The 15,807-nt window shown below is 29.9% G+C and overlaps 1 protein-coding gene across 1 annotated transcript in view; it reads right to left on the reverse strand.

The window, feature by feature from the left end:
* Positions 1–15,807, reverse strand: part of LOC130440692 (elongation of very long chain fatty acids protein 4-like) — a 35,234-nt gene that overhangs the window by 4,075 nt on the left and 15,352 nt on the right. The window contains exons 2-6 of the mRNA XM_056773973.1: positions 6,272–6,375; positions 4,243–4,430; positions 3,893–3,973; positions 2,700–2,871; positions 1,266–1,393 (exon numbers count right to left, since the gene is read on the reverse strand). Coding sequence (XP_056629951.1) covers positions 1,266–1,393; positions 2,700–2,871; positions 3,893–3,973; positions 4,243–4,430; positions 6,272–6,350 — 648 coding nt within the window. The 5' untranslated portion in view covers positions 6,351–6,375. The remainder of the gene's footprint in view (positions 1–1,265; positions 1,394–2,699; positions 2,872–3,892; positions 3,974–4,242; positions 4,431–6,271; positions 6,376–15,807) is intronic.

Genomic DNA, 15,807 nt, shown 5'->3' on the forward strand with positions numbered 1-15,807 from the left:
TGTAAATCTATGTTTTTTGTGAAATAGGCGATGAGAACTACAAGAGATGCCTAAACTTTTCTGGCGTATTTCAAATGGATGTTGCCGATGGGGATCGAGATCACGTTATAACGATGCTTTAAAAAAAGCATCGAATTGTCGAAGTGCCAGAAAAAGTCGGACTGTTGATTTTTCTCGAAAAGACTACTTCTACAGCAGTTTTGTGAATGCAAATGTAGTTTTCTATAAGGGTTGATGTGGTAATATCTTATAAAGAATAAAAACGACCGGAACTGTAAGCTTGACTCCTTTTTCATATTCAAGTTTACTGGACTTTATAATGTTAAGTAATAATTATGAAAACAATACATAAATATCAAATTGAGTTGATATTATCTTTTTGATCAATTGTAGATTATAGAAACTTCTTGCCTTCCATATGTACCCTTATCTTTCATTAATAAATTTCAAATTTGATTGTATACCTTGGTATACAAGTGAGATTTTCATTTGTTACCTTCAACTGAAATGTTTCCATTTGAATTTAAATGTATTTCATCTACAACTATCATATAATCTACGAATTACTAACAATTTTCATTTGAATAATTGAATTGATAATTCGATGGATTATAATTCAATCGTCATAGCCGGTACTAGGATGCTATAGTGATGAGATTCGTTTTTACATGTTGCAATATTGTGCAATTTTCAATTTTGTATTCTGTTTGTTTCGCATATATGATGAAAACTACGACTAGTAGTTCTCATCAAACTTTTTTATTTTCAAATTGCCAAAATATTAAATGCACTAAAAATCACTGGAGATTTTTAATAACTGTAGTAATATTTCTATTAATTATAATTACATTGTTGACAAAAATTAATAATATAAAGTTTAGGTTTGTTCTTAACGAATAACATTATCCAAATGATCCTCATGAATAATAACATTATATAATCTCTGATTGAATAATATACTAATATCACAATATGTTATTTATTGTTCGTAATCAGATTCCCTTGAGACAACTTTGTTATCACGTTATTAATAATTTAATAAACAAACTAAATTGTCATTAACCACACAACCAAATTAGAATTTCTTAAACTGTTGAGGACAATCACTATTCACTACTAAGCCTACAACACTCATAATTACACTTGATCATCGAAACGCGTTCCAGATAATGTATTTATTGTTAAGGGTGGCTATATTTGTAGTAGTGAATGTGTTCATAACACAGTTTATGTGAAATTCGTTTGAGTACTATAAAGTATATTACCAGTTGTAATATCGTTAGGTATTTCTTCCACCAGAGGTATTGATGAACTCTTGGACCAAATACTGAGAGTCCATAATAAGAATACATCAAAACATGTATTCCTGAATTGACCATAGCGGGTAGAAAAGCTGAAAAATTTTTTTGTTATTTATAAAAAAATACTATAATAATACACAATAAATTTTTTCTCTTAAAAAATAGCAAAACAGATTCCATATGTGTTTTCGAATACTGATATTGTTAATCATTTGAAATGTGGTAGGAAAAAGTTTGATCACTTTTTCATTTCATTAGTAATGTCGCTAAGATTTAAATCTGAAATTTAGTTATTGAGAAAAGCTTGGTTAAAAGAAACTTCAATTTTACTACACATTACTCTCTTTGAGTATTATATGAATTTATACTATATAGACAAGAGACAGCCCATGAAACGTAAAAATTGATAAGCTCCTATTTAGGTATGTAGTCTAAAGTACTTCAAACCGCTATTTCTGACGCCTAAAGAAAACTTTGGTCATAGAAATAAAAAAATTGAATAATATAGAATATTTCAGTTTAACATACCTCGACAAGGCTGGTCATTGGCACGACAAAAAATATAAATGTTACATAAAGGACTCTTACTAAACCTATTACAATACGTAAATTATATGAATTATATTTGATTACTTTAAAGACCTCCAAGACTTTCTTGAGTGTCTCATTGAGGTTAAATTTAAGAATAAACTGATTGACGCACTAATGAACGTACCAATATGGGCAAGACGACTCAAAAAATTTAGAGGCATATGAGAAGTAGATGGATGAAGCTTTTAAAGTAAGTCATCAAGCAGAACTAGGATTTCTGAAGCGTTTTTTAGTACGACACCTCATACAACTATTACTCTCAATCACTAATAATAATACTAAACTCCTTTTAATTAGACACAAAACAGATTTTCTTGAACTAATATCAAGAAAAAAAAGTGTGACAATTTATCGGAGAAACGAATTGACACGAGAAAGAAAGCGTTAAAAAATGACACGTTATGGCACTTTTTTTAACGCAAAAGCGTGAAAAAATGAACCGCTACGGTACTTTTTTCAGAAATTACATCATTTATGAATGCAAATGAATGATAAAAAAAACCTGAATATTATAACGGACGTAGAAAAATTTAGTTTTATCTTAAAAAACTTATAGAAATCATACAAATCTATAACAATTTGACCCAAACCTTCCAACTTAAGATTTAGTTCGCCGAGACGATTTGTAATATGAGTTAGGAACATCCACAAATCAATTCTTTATTATCTAGTACGGGAAAGAGTTGAGCTTTATTTACAAAAGTTGTGGGTAGGAAGTATATATAGAACGAATATGTTCAATACTACATATGTATGCTAAACAAACATTTATATTTAATTTTATTCTTGAGAAAAATATATACTCACTAGAACCACTCGGCACCCACTTGATTCCTATCCACCAAAAAGCAAACATGGTGGAATGATGGTAAACGTGCAAGAATGAAAGTTGATTATTCTTTTTCCTTAATATAAAGAAAAGGGTATCACAGAATTCTAAAAGTTTAGAAAAGTAATACCACCAAACAGCATCTGTAATCTGAAATATTAAAAAACAGTTCTATAAATATTGTCGAAACTATTAAATATACTTGTCAAACATCAATAGTATTATAAAGAGTTTAAATTTGTATCAATTGTAAATATGGAAAGTTTTCTATGTGGCAAATAAAGTATTGATATTTTACTGGTAGCTCTTACTCTACCCGAACTTACTTTGGAACGCCTACTTTGCAATGATTCATATTTGTTTATATTTTAGGAAACATATTTCATAGGACGTTATGTTCAATTATATAAGGTGTCCTATATAATAACCGATACAGAGCAATTTACCTTTACACCAAGTTGCACAGGGCCTCAAAGTAGGATCCAAAAATTCTAAACCTTCAACTTAAAAGCTACAAATTTCGTACAAGTTTAAGACTCATAAGGCAATCGAACCATTCTGGGGGGTTAATTAGTAGTGACTAACATTTTATCCATGTTTAAAATCTGTCAGTTGATTTTAAAAATTTTAGTTTGATGTATAAGTTCATAGCCGACTCTTGACTACTGTGTAACTTTTTAAACAATGTTGAAAACATGCTTTTGGTTATTCGACTTTTTCTTGAAAATGACAAAGTTTTAGAGAAAGTTATAAGATAAGTTATCTATAGTATGATAATAAAATTTCTTAATCAATTGACAGATAAAAAACTTATGATAAATTTCAAGGTAATCCCTAGTTAACCAATCAGAATTCTCGATGGTCTTTTACTTACCATTCCTTAATGTCCTTAACACTTTTATATAGTGTACTAAACTGGGTGTTTTCAAATTAAAAGAGTGCAAAGAAATTAATTTGATGTTTTTCAAAATTTTCAGCCTTACTTTGAGGCCCTATAACTCCTCGGGGATGCAGCTTGGTAAGAGGTAAAGTACGATTAATCGTCATATTTTGGGCTATTCCATACGCCTCTGCTTTGAATAAAGTAAATATAAATTAAAGTATGATGTGGAAAATGGTTTTTTTTGCTTCAATTTTAATAAGAATATATTACAATTGAAAATTAATTTACCTGCAATTCGTCGGGCGAGTATTTTTGCCTACAAGGTTCACAGAAGTAGTTATATCTTAAACGAAATGAAGCTGTCAGCAACTGAAAAAAAAAGAAACTTTAAGTATAATAGGCATTGACATGGAATGATTCGATATTTCTATACATTTCTTATGGTTTAATAGAGTAAATACTCCCACTGGATCTGCACATAAAAGGATTAGCAGCTAAAAGTGCCCTCGGACTGAGGGAAACTGATTGTATCAAGATTTACGATAAAAATTTCATTTTTTAATGCATTTTAAACAAAGTGTTTTTTATTGGAAGAAATTTTTTCAATATAATTTTTTGAATTTATCAATCGTACTTACCCTAACGGCTATGTATAAATTTAATGCTGCCATATAAAAATTGTAAGGTACAAGTAGCCACGATAGTTTAAACGGTTTCCTGTTTGCCATGATTTTAGGTCCTATCCAAACAATGAAAAAATATAAACCTATGAATAACAAAGTAGGAACAGGGGAATCTACTAAGGGCCATCCTTTTGTTCGTGTATCTGTAACAAAATAAGTATGTTGAGATTGATAACTAGTGTTAAAGTCCCTGAAAGTCTGAGAAATTGAGAGCGTAAAAAAGCCAACCTACAATTGATTTAGCACATTAGAATGATTTATAGTTAATGTTATTTCATTTGGGGCGTAGATAATAATTAAGAACTGCTTTTTAAAATATTTCAAATACGAGAAAAAATATAAGAAAGTCCAAAAAAATGAAGCGACTAAAATTTTCTATAAAATCGATGTGAATAACTTTTGACTTATTTGCAATAGAATCTGAGATATTTGCAATAGACAAAAATTTATTGTTCAGCAATTAAAAATTCACAAAAAATCGAAAATGTTAATTTTTAAAGTTTTTTTTAAGAATCATAATAATACAGTTTAACAAGCAATAATGAAAATGTAATTTTTAAATGTATTTAAATGTTAATAACGAATCAGGTCAAATCACTGGTTAATATATATTTTTATGGGAATACCAATGTCAAATTATAATTATTTTGTATCAACCAAAAAATATTCAACATTTATGAACTACAACTTTCCCATATATTTGTTGATTTTATCGAATTATAACCTCAACCAGCGGGTAAACAATTATTTGATAACTTTTTCTGTTTATCGTCACCAAGTTATCATAAATTTCCTTCAGGTCCCAATGACAGTGATTCTCAATACTATATTCTGGAGCGCGTTTAGGACAAACGTACTATATATCAACCACATCAGTTATCTTGAATTTAGGTCTTTTCTGACTGGACTTTAGAAATACTGCCAAATGCCTTTATCTTATTTTAAAAAAGAAACACACGGATTAAGGTAGTGAGAAGACTGTTTATTCTACCACTACACCAACAATCTCAATTGCATTGTCTGACACATGTTAGATATCGTCTTCAGAGACTGAAAGTAAACATTTTAACTTGTGAAATGTTAACTATTACATCGGCATCTAGTGTGACCTAACCGCCTGGAATATGAGGGCAATCTTTACCTATTTTCGACCATATCTATGTACAACGTTTAGTCGCAGCCAATCAACATATACATATATTTATTGTATGCTATTCTTCGCATCAAATAGTTTGGTAGAAAAGTAATGATGATTTTAGTGAATTAATTCAATTAATTGTAAGATGTCCTATTTGTGATGTTTCAGTAAAATATTGGAAAATTCCATAAAAAGGTACGATTCAATTCTAAATCGACCGGCATTGTAAAGTGGAGAGGGGAAACAGATAGCAGCCTTTTTTTTTCTAGAATATGTCGTGAGTTTAAAAATATCTTTCTCACAGCGGATTGAATTAGTAAACTATCAATTAGAGATCAACTAGTATCATCCCTACGTCATTCTTTATCTCTTCTATGAGAGAATTATACTTGGATTAAATCAATGATGGTTGGAAAGTAATCCGAATCCTATAACAGTTGTTTTTATTTTTTAAACATTTAAAGGGAAAAGGTAGTCCCTTCATATATGATGTATAACACTTAAAATCTATTCTATATACATAGATAAAGATAAATTAAGTTACAAAGTTATGTACGAAACATAATGGAACAAAATCAAAGGTTGCTGTAGGTTGAGTTTTAAATTTGAATATTTGATCCAAAACGGAACGCGACGTTAGAAGAAGTTCTGATAAAAGTTCGTTCTGGGTTAAGATCCTTAATCAGTTGATTGGTGATCTACCAAGGAGCATAGTTTCTACAAAGCCCTACAATTATATATTTCAGTGGAAATGCTTTTGTTAAAATATTATGTAGTGTGAATAATTATTATCAACGAAAGTATTTTTAAATAGGTATAGAACTTACAGAATAGATTATTACTCACCTGACAACGATAATGTCCATGCATAATAATCGTAGGCCTGGCTAACTAGGGTCTGTGTTGAGTTTATCACAAGTGCCATTTTGTTTTGATTTCTATATTAATATCTAAAACGAAAAAAAAAAAAATTAAAAAAATCAATCTGTTACTGATTCTAAAATTATATTTTTTTAATAATATGTATTTAATTTATTCAAACAATTTAAATATAATCTTTATTTATCTTCCATTCTGAGATGTTTTAAGATGATGCATATCTGACAGATATAACAGATATGGAAGCCACTTTTTTGGCCAGCTAGGTAATCATACTTCCATCTCTGGATGAAATTAGAGAGTTTGTTTTGGCAACTGAGCCACCTATTCGAAACGACAATAAGATCCGGAGAGAACGATATGCGAATATATGAAGAACAGAACTTGATACTGCTGTTTAATATACTCTTCAAAGACTAAACGCTTGCATAAAAAATGAATTTAAACGTTTAGTTCGTCACCAGTTGCCTTGATTTATTTAGATTTCATAATGGTGTTTTAGTATTATTATTTAATTTAAATTATATATTGGGAAATGTTTCTTTCTTTCTGTAGCCCATATTTCAACTTTAACTTCATTAACGCCGTTTCCCAGTATTATTAAAAGTAATATATAATATTTGAAGTCATTACTAAGAGGGTGAGAAAAATCAATTTTGATTAGTTGAACATTGTTAGAATTTCTATCGTACTCAAAAATTATAGTGGATAATCTATGTCAAAGAAAAATGCCAAAAATTTCCACTCTTTTCAATATTTCTTGGAATAGAAAAAAATACTGACACGCATTTTTTGCTGCTCTATTGCTAATTAGATCTTTTTTTATACTCATTGATTAAAATTGCTCACTCTTATTCTCCAAGAGTCAGATCTGGTAACTCCGCATTCTCTATCTTTAAGTAGTAAGCTCTAACTGTATTTTAATCGCTACTATGACAAACTACCTAGTGGTACATACAATTTGCCACCGAAATATGAATTTGCCAAGAGAATAAATGAGCGCTATGATCAACTATTAGTTCAAGGTCAATATAAATGAACAAGAGTCACTGATACATCGCGAATTTGGTACTGAAACTCTTTCACAAGCAACTGTGTTTCCCTGATATAACTAATTTAAAAGAGGACAAATATCGCTTGGTGATGTAACATGCAGTGATAGATCATATTCTACAGTTACTGATAGAAATATTAAGATCATTGAAAGTATATTCGAAGAAGATCCAATAAGAAGCTTTCAAACGATAAAGACAACTCTTGGTGTTGGATCTGCAACAGTAAATTTACTTTTATTTGATCACCTTCATGAAAAAATTGGTACTAGTTAGGTGCCATACACCCTTAACGATTTCCAAAAGGCAGAGCGAGAAACGTAAGAAATGTTAAATAAAGGTAGGCATGATATTCTTCATGAAATAGTAACGGTTGATGAAACATACATATCATTTTATTATATTCTTTCCCGGCAGGAAAACCGTGTGTGAATTCACTAACAATGGCGAAAAAAAATCAGTTTTCTTTCGTAGTACAGTATGAGTGTAAGCAATTAAATTTATAGTCCGGAAGCAGGCAATCTCAAAACACCCGTGATCGCGGAATTGCAAATTTTTTATATAAATTGACAGCTATTAATTAGAGGAACAAAATGCCCTCGGTAAGCGTCAATTTATTTGCCGAAAGTATGAAAAAAATAGAAAGATAATAAAATAAACAATTGTTTATATTAAAGCAGATCTAAGATCTATGTAAGCTATCATCATCACAATTATAATGTTTTTCATCCTCTGATTCGTCACATTCTTAATTATTTTCATGTTGACTCAGAATTTCTTCAGCTTTTAATTGTGCCTCTGGGCCAATGGTTCGAGTTTATGATTTTTTGGTTCCGTAACATTAGCCACATTTTATTTACGAAAATAGCGGTGCTTTCTAGCACCGCGGAATGTTACTAGAATTATGCCTTTATAAAATTCTTCTTTGTCACTTGTACTTGCAAAGAACTTCAAAAATAATACAAATCTTGTAGCATTTACATCACTATTGTGTCCATTATACATTTCATTCGAAAATCTTTGTATAATATCTGTTTTTCCTTTATTATTAATGTAAAATATTTTGATACTGTCCATTTTGTATCAATATCAATTGTATGGTCCAACCGAATTTGGATGGCAATTCACGGTAAATCATAAACTTGAACCAGTAGTATAACAGTCCAGCGGCACCACTAAAAGTTGAAGAAATTCTGAGTCAACATGAACATAATGAAGAATGTGACGAATCAGAGGATGAAAAACATTATAATTGTGATGATGATAGTTTAGATGAATGATAATAATTATGTTCTACTTTAGTATAAGCAATTGTTTATTATATTATCTTAAATTAATAAATTGATTACAATATTTTAATGAACTGAAATAAAAATGAGCTCGGAAAAACATTTCCTATATTTCCTTCGATTCTATTTATCCTTTTACAACTTTAAATTCAAGATATAAATAACATTTTTTATTGTTATATAAGAGTGAAATGATGTAATTGGAGGCTTATATCAGTCCGTATACAATAAAACTGGTATGCGCGATATTTCCGGCCATTTTTAGGAACGCATGCCACAATATTTTTAAAATTTACAAGACTTTTAAGAAGTTATAAAAATACCCTCCTTGCAAAGAAAGAGAAACCGGAAGAAATAAAAATATAGATGATTCGAATAAGATGGTTCGAACATGTTACAAGAATGGGAGAAAACATAGTGGTAGAAAGAGTATTCGAAACAAGACCAACAAAAAAACACAAAAAGGAAGAATAACAAAAAAATGAAATGAGAAAGCTAGCTAGCAGCCGAAAAAATATTGAGTAGAATGGATTGAGACGGAATATAATGGAGGAGAATTTGGAGAAGTGATACTACGTTACAGTTTGACTTAACACACGCTTTACATCCGCAAGGGTAGAAAGGCTTACGTTTCATGATAAGATAGATGAAGGAATTCAAGTCGTGGAAACATTAGTTACAAAAGTGAATTGATGTAGGTGGTGTTTACTTTGAACATAAATAAAATCTTTTTTGAATGACCTGTAGCTCTCTTTTTTTCTCAAAATTTAAAGCATCATCTGTGTTCTATCTATGTTCTAAAACTTTTGAATACATTACATTAATTTCGGTAGCAATTTTGATCTTGAATTTTTCTAGAAATAACCTTCAATTTCCTATGAACAAAACCATGTTCATTTCAGTGAGAATTCTAACGAAATCTACAAATGACATCTTCGATATTTAAACTTGTTTTCTCATGAACATCAATAAATTATCATGTAATATCCAGAAGCGAAATTCTATGCATTCGAATTATTATATAAATCAAAATTATGATAGTTGTCCGTTGAAATCGAAAGTGAAATTTAGAAAACATTTTAATTCAAATCGGTTACTATTTTTAACAAGTACCATTATCCGCATCTCCATTGAACGGTACTTTCTTGAATCACTTTCTCTTAACAACCTCATTTTCTTCCAAATTAAGGCGCGTATATTTTTTTTTTTCATTATTTACATACCATTTAGTCAAAAATAATATGAATGTACATATCAATTATTTTTAAGTGCAGTTACTTAAAAGTGTCAATTGCTTGATGGAAGAAAGTATAACGGTTTCTTTTGGGTATATCGGACTACTCTGTTTTTTTATTCGCAAATTATTAACAGAATTCGTTAATTTCTCTTATATTTTAATTACGAATACATAATGATTAACCATTATGTGTTTTAATCGAATATATTTCACACTCGAATCCATCGTACTCAAAATGTATAGAGATAGGTATTTTTTATAATGCCTGTCTATTTTAACCAAATTTTAAGCATTTTCCGATGAAAAAAAAACAACTACGTTCCTTTATACACATCACAAGAAAAATTGGATAGCAATTCCTTGAAAACGTGATACTTATTTTTATAGAAAGCTACACCCAAGTCATTTTCTGCACAAATTAGATTCTGAATAAGAAAACATGTACATTATAATAATGAGACCTTCGAAAGATGAAGCTAATCTATAGCTTATTCAAACCTCCTTCGTACTGCAATCTGAAATGGCATAGTGTGAATAGATAAAGTCAACCTGTCTCGTTCTTAACGGGAATATATTCATCGTATTTTTAGTAGACGGGTTAGCAGTTAATTTTCGTTAGAATTCAGCTTAGAATTTGTTTCCCGCCTGGCATTTGTGCATAAAAAAATTACTATTTCTATTCATATTTTACTAGCATCACCCCTAAACTTGAATTTATATTGTCAACTAAAAAAATTTCAACTTTTTGACTTAGTTCATAATTTAGCCCTTTGTATATATGGGGAATCAAAACAACATTATTTTTTATTTCAGCCAATGTTTTAATTATAGTTTAAGCTTGATAAAACATCTTTTTCTTCACTATTACATCACTTTTTGTACCTAATATTTTATTTTGTTTCATTATGCCCACATTACCCACAATGAATAATTAAAATAAGCAGGATCTATAATTTCCACGTGAAAATGATATTACAAATACAAACTTCTCAAGCTGGTTGGGATTCATTTTATTTAGATTATTCTCTTTTTCGTTGAATTTAATTAATTCTCTTATCATTACGAGAAAAATATTTCACAATAATAGCATAAAATGATTGCCTTTCAAAGATGCTCTCAGTTGTTACTGGAATTTCAAATATTCTTGGGTCGTTATTGTTGCATTCAAATTTAGTGCCTAGTAAACAACAATCGAAACATTTGCAGTGCGAAGTACAATCTACATTGAAGATACTGACCTGCTCGAGATACTTTGGTTAGCTACTTTGGCAAGCGTCAATAACGAAGCAGACTAATATAGAGTGCGCAGTTAAGTTTTATGTAAATTTATACTTATTACCTGATTGTTTAATTTGAATAGGATATCAATTTCTTTAACAGTCATTCTGTTGCTACTATGACTAGAATTATTCTGTTTAATAATACAGAATAATCAATAAATTTTCTATCAATGTAAAAAGCGATGGCACGATTTATTTAACTGACGTAATGGAAGAAATGAGTGTTCATAAAAGAGTTAAAAGAGTTTAAAAGAGGTTAAATAAGTTCTTCGATTGGAGAGAATATTCTACTATTCTGACTGAGAACATAGAGAGAGAGAGCACAACTTATTAATTAGGGTTCCTCCTTCTCTTCTCTGTTTAAAACAAGTTATGAAAAACCAATTATGACATATTAATTATCGGGCATTTTAGAAAAATACGGTGAGTAACGTACCTCGACTTCAGAAACAAATGAAATGTGGCAAAATTTGTTCGTTAAAATAAGCGATAGGGGTACTTGAACGTTTAAGAAACGATATGCGAAGGAAAAAATCTGAAAAATGGATTTTTTTTCTCATTATGACTACGCCCCGTGCAATTAGTCATTTTTAATTCGAAAATCTTTGTTTGCTAAATGTCTTCTTGTTTGTCCACATCCATTCTACTCCTCAAATTTAGCACCATGTGACTTCAAAGTTTTTCCCAAAATAAAAAATGTACTGAGAGGTGAACGCGTTGAATTTATTTCTAGTATTGAAAGGCCACGACAAAGAAGAAGATTCTTTGCAGACCTGCTTCCAGTCATGGATTCAACGTCAGGATAATTGCATAGCTAGCCAGAGGCAGTACTTTCAAATGTCAAAATATCAAGTTACCTTTCTATTTTGCTAATAAAATTAAGAATGTTCCGAATAGAGGAACGTTTCAACACAGTTTTTGACATTGAGATAACCACGACAGAGAAGATTTAAATATTCCATAAATGTTTTCAGTCGTGGAATCATCGATGGTTTTGCTAGCACACCTCGTACAAATGCAACTTAAGAAATCAAAAATAATAATTTCTCTATTTCTAAAGTTCATTGTCCGAATTTTGTGTCTCATTTGTCATAGTATATACTGTATATATAAGATTATTTTCGAAACAAAATCATTATTTTATATAACATATTTTACAAAAATCAGCGGTGTCCCTCGTATTAATCTCTTATTTCAATTTAATCTTTGTTAAGTAGAAAAAGTATTCAATCGGAAGAGGAAGTACATTCCATATTACTACATGAGCAATTAATCTTTGTAAAAAGTAGTAGTTCAACAACATTTATTATTCCGACATTCCTTTAATCAACAAACCAATAACAGCTTATAATCACGTAATGCTGGTAATGAGTTATTTATCAACTTTCACTTTCTCTCCTCTTGTTTGTTTAGAAGGAAACTGGATGAGAAATGCGTGTACCACAATATTCGCATGAAAAACTTTCAGAAAAATCCTTTACAACAGTTTACATTTAAACAAAATCATTATAAAATTCACGTGGAAATTTTTGTTATTTGCAATATGTTGAATCTTAAATAACACGTTAGTTAGTTGGAAACATTTTTTGTGAATTTCTAAGAATATTTTAACTTTTTTGAATTGTATATAGGATATTTCTTTCATTTTAGTTATCTTTGATAACCATAATTATTTTTAGTAACTTTTTCTGCACTTTGCCTGACAGGTCTTATAGCTGTGCTGTACGAAATTTGATGTGTTTAACTAAATGTGTGCCAAGCAATTGACGGGGAAGGTAATAATTGATTTTTGAAATGTGTAAGCAATACTTTGTTTTGAAAACGGAAAGCGCAGTAAAAATCAACTTCAAATATGATGAAAGAAATGTTTTATTTATTATTCGCGATGAATTTCTCAGCTGTTTCATGGTGATATTTTCAATTATTTGTACAATTTGAGTCATCTCAGAACCAATGCTCCGTTTTGCTTACTTTGAGGTTAAATAACGACCAATTTGTGTTGCCTTCCATTAACGAAGACTATCAAGATTGGGCTCCGGCAATGATTGTAAGCGATCTGAAATGTCTCGTCACATTTCACTCCTCTTGGAGATTTTGAAACTACAACATACACATTTCCTTACATTAACACCGATCTTATTGATCGTCGTAGTGTCTCCTTCTATCTATGATAAGTACAGAGTATAACACACTATGTCCGGTCATGGATATCGCATTAGAAAAAGGTCAACATCCATCTGCATGTTTTATCGATATTCCTACACTGTTCTTGATCGTTTACTCGATGTTCCTTTGCAGAATATAGCTGTAGATATTGTAACTCGCATTCCTAGATTGTTGGATATCTCCTTTTGGATTCTCTCAAACCATAAACTTAAATCGTGAACTTGAAAACTTCGTTTGAATATCACAGCCTTAATACAACTCCTACTGCAAAGTGTCACTTGACAAATGCAGTTATTTCTGCTTCTCACATGAATTGAAGGATTATCTCTTGTACTTTATATCAAAAGTTACTTCAGCAGAAATGGTTTTGGAGAAAATTGGAAGTAATTAACCTATAAAGTTTGTACGTAGCAACGGAAGGGAATATTGTTATTATAGAAATGAGCCCGGAAAAACCAAAAAAGCTCGATTTTGTTAGCAAATATTACCCATACAGGTAGTTATTTTCTTTGTAATTTAAATTTAAGGCTTGATCTTTATATTTTTTCATTTTCTATTAAAAAAACAGTGAATCCACATGTTTTTATTAGTTCGAAGGTTGTAGGGATAAAAAGATTAAAAAATATTGTGAAACAAAGAGTCATTCCCTGATCTCTATTATTAATAGTTGAATACCAAACATCAAATTATCCAGCTGAAAATCCTGTAATATGTAATATATGGATTTTGATTAAATATAGGTAATAGTTTAAGAAACTTAGAAATCACGGTTAAATAGCAAACCATAATAAAAATTTGAAAATAATTTTTTAAGAATTCAAATAAAGTGATTAATAAAATGGATATCAAGCACCTTACACTTTTTTACAATAAAATGAAACCTTTCATTGATTACTCTACTCTTATTTGAAAATTATTTTTGGTTGGCTATAGCGTTTTTTTCAGTTTTTGAAACTAATATCATTGCTGTTAACTTTTATTTTCACATCCTATATTTTCGTATACCAAGATCTGTTTATTTAGTTCTTAATGAATATTGTTAACTAAAAAAGAGGAATAAAGTAATTGGAAGGTAAAAGAATAAACTTTAATTGTCGTTTCTCTGTATTATAAATTAGACTTTTGTGCAGAGCACATATTACAAATGAAAGTTTTGTTTTATTGAGCCTCACTTTTGTGTCAACGCAATGAATATTCGGAAGACGAGTCAAGGGATTTATATAAGATGCAGTATTTGATCAACAATTGTACGTTGGTGAAATATTAAACAATTATAACAATGTAAAATCTTGGTAATTTGGAAAATAAGGAAATTAAATTAATAAAAAGCTTACCGAATTTTGCGTATTTTTCACTCACATAACAGGTTATCAAAATACTTTTTATAAAAATTCCATTTAATTATACCACTATTGAACTATAATAAAAAGTAGATTTACTATTTTTTTATTAACATATCCTATAAACCACTGAATAAAATACTATAGGAACAACAAAGTTTTCAACAATTCAAAAATTTTTTGAGAAATTATTGAAAATAGTCTTAGGGTAAGTTGAGCTGAATTTTCGGTGGTTTATGGCAAGTGAATGATCTTAAGAATTGATCGGAAAGTGTATTTGTAAAATAATTTGGTGGGTTTAGAGAAAACTTCTCCTTCAAGTACGTTTAAATTAATGGAGGGGTACAAGGTGTGTAGATAGTACCGTTGCCGATAGCATCGTTGCACTTATCAATCTCAGGGACGGTCTCGAATTCAATAGCCATTAATGTCCGAATCAAAGAAGAATGTTAGTGATTATTATATCCATATTTAATAACCGGCACTCACGGGGAAAGTAGAATTATTTTAATTATTTAATTTGTTGAAAAACAATTAGAAACATAATATTGCTTAACAAAATAACAAACTAGTTTATTCGTTCTCGTAAGTCATTTATCTAAATAATAAGTTAAAAGTAGATTTACTTTTTTTGCATAATGTGAATATTATAATCAGAATACATAGACTAAATGAATTCAGAGAGCTTGGAAAAAAATTACAGGCTTTCATAACCATATCCCGAGGGTTCCTATTTATACTGACATTTTTGGTATAAACACAATCTCAACAAGATTTTAATTTCAGTACGGTTAGTGTTACTTGCAGTAAACTGACGTGGTATATCACAAGAGTGCACCAATGAACTCTATAAATTAATACTACACTCTACGAAACTGAAATTATGAGGTCTGCGTGAGATGATGCATAGAAATTTATTAAACGTGCATCAAAAAATGTCTATAACATCTCACAGCTGATTATTCTTCATTATAAGAAATCAGAACCATGCACGAAATAAAGCTGTCTTTGAACACAAGACAAAACAAGGAAAGATTACAAGGAAGAAGCAATTTGAAGCAAATAGTTGCATATTATTACTGGTTACATGGAACAGTGGGGTTAAAATGACCTAAGACAGTCAACTCTGATTGGTACAC

Source organism: Diorhabda sublineata, chromosome 2 (assembly GCF_026230105.1).
Source record: "Diorhabda sublineata isolate icDioSubl1.1 chromosome 2, icDioSubl1.1, whole genome shotgun sequence".
Lineage (NCBI taxonomy): Eukaryota > Metazoa > Arthropoda > Insecta > Coleoptera > Chrysomelidae > Diorhabda > Diorhabda sublineata.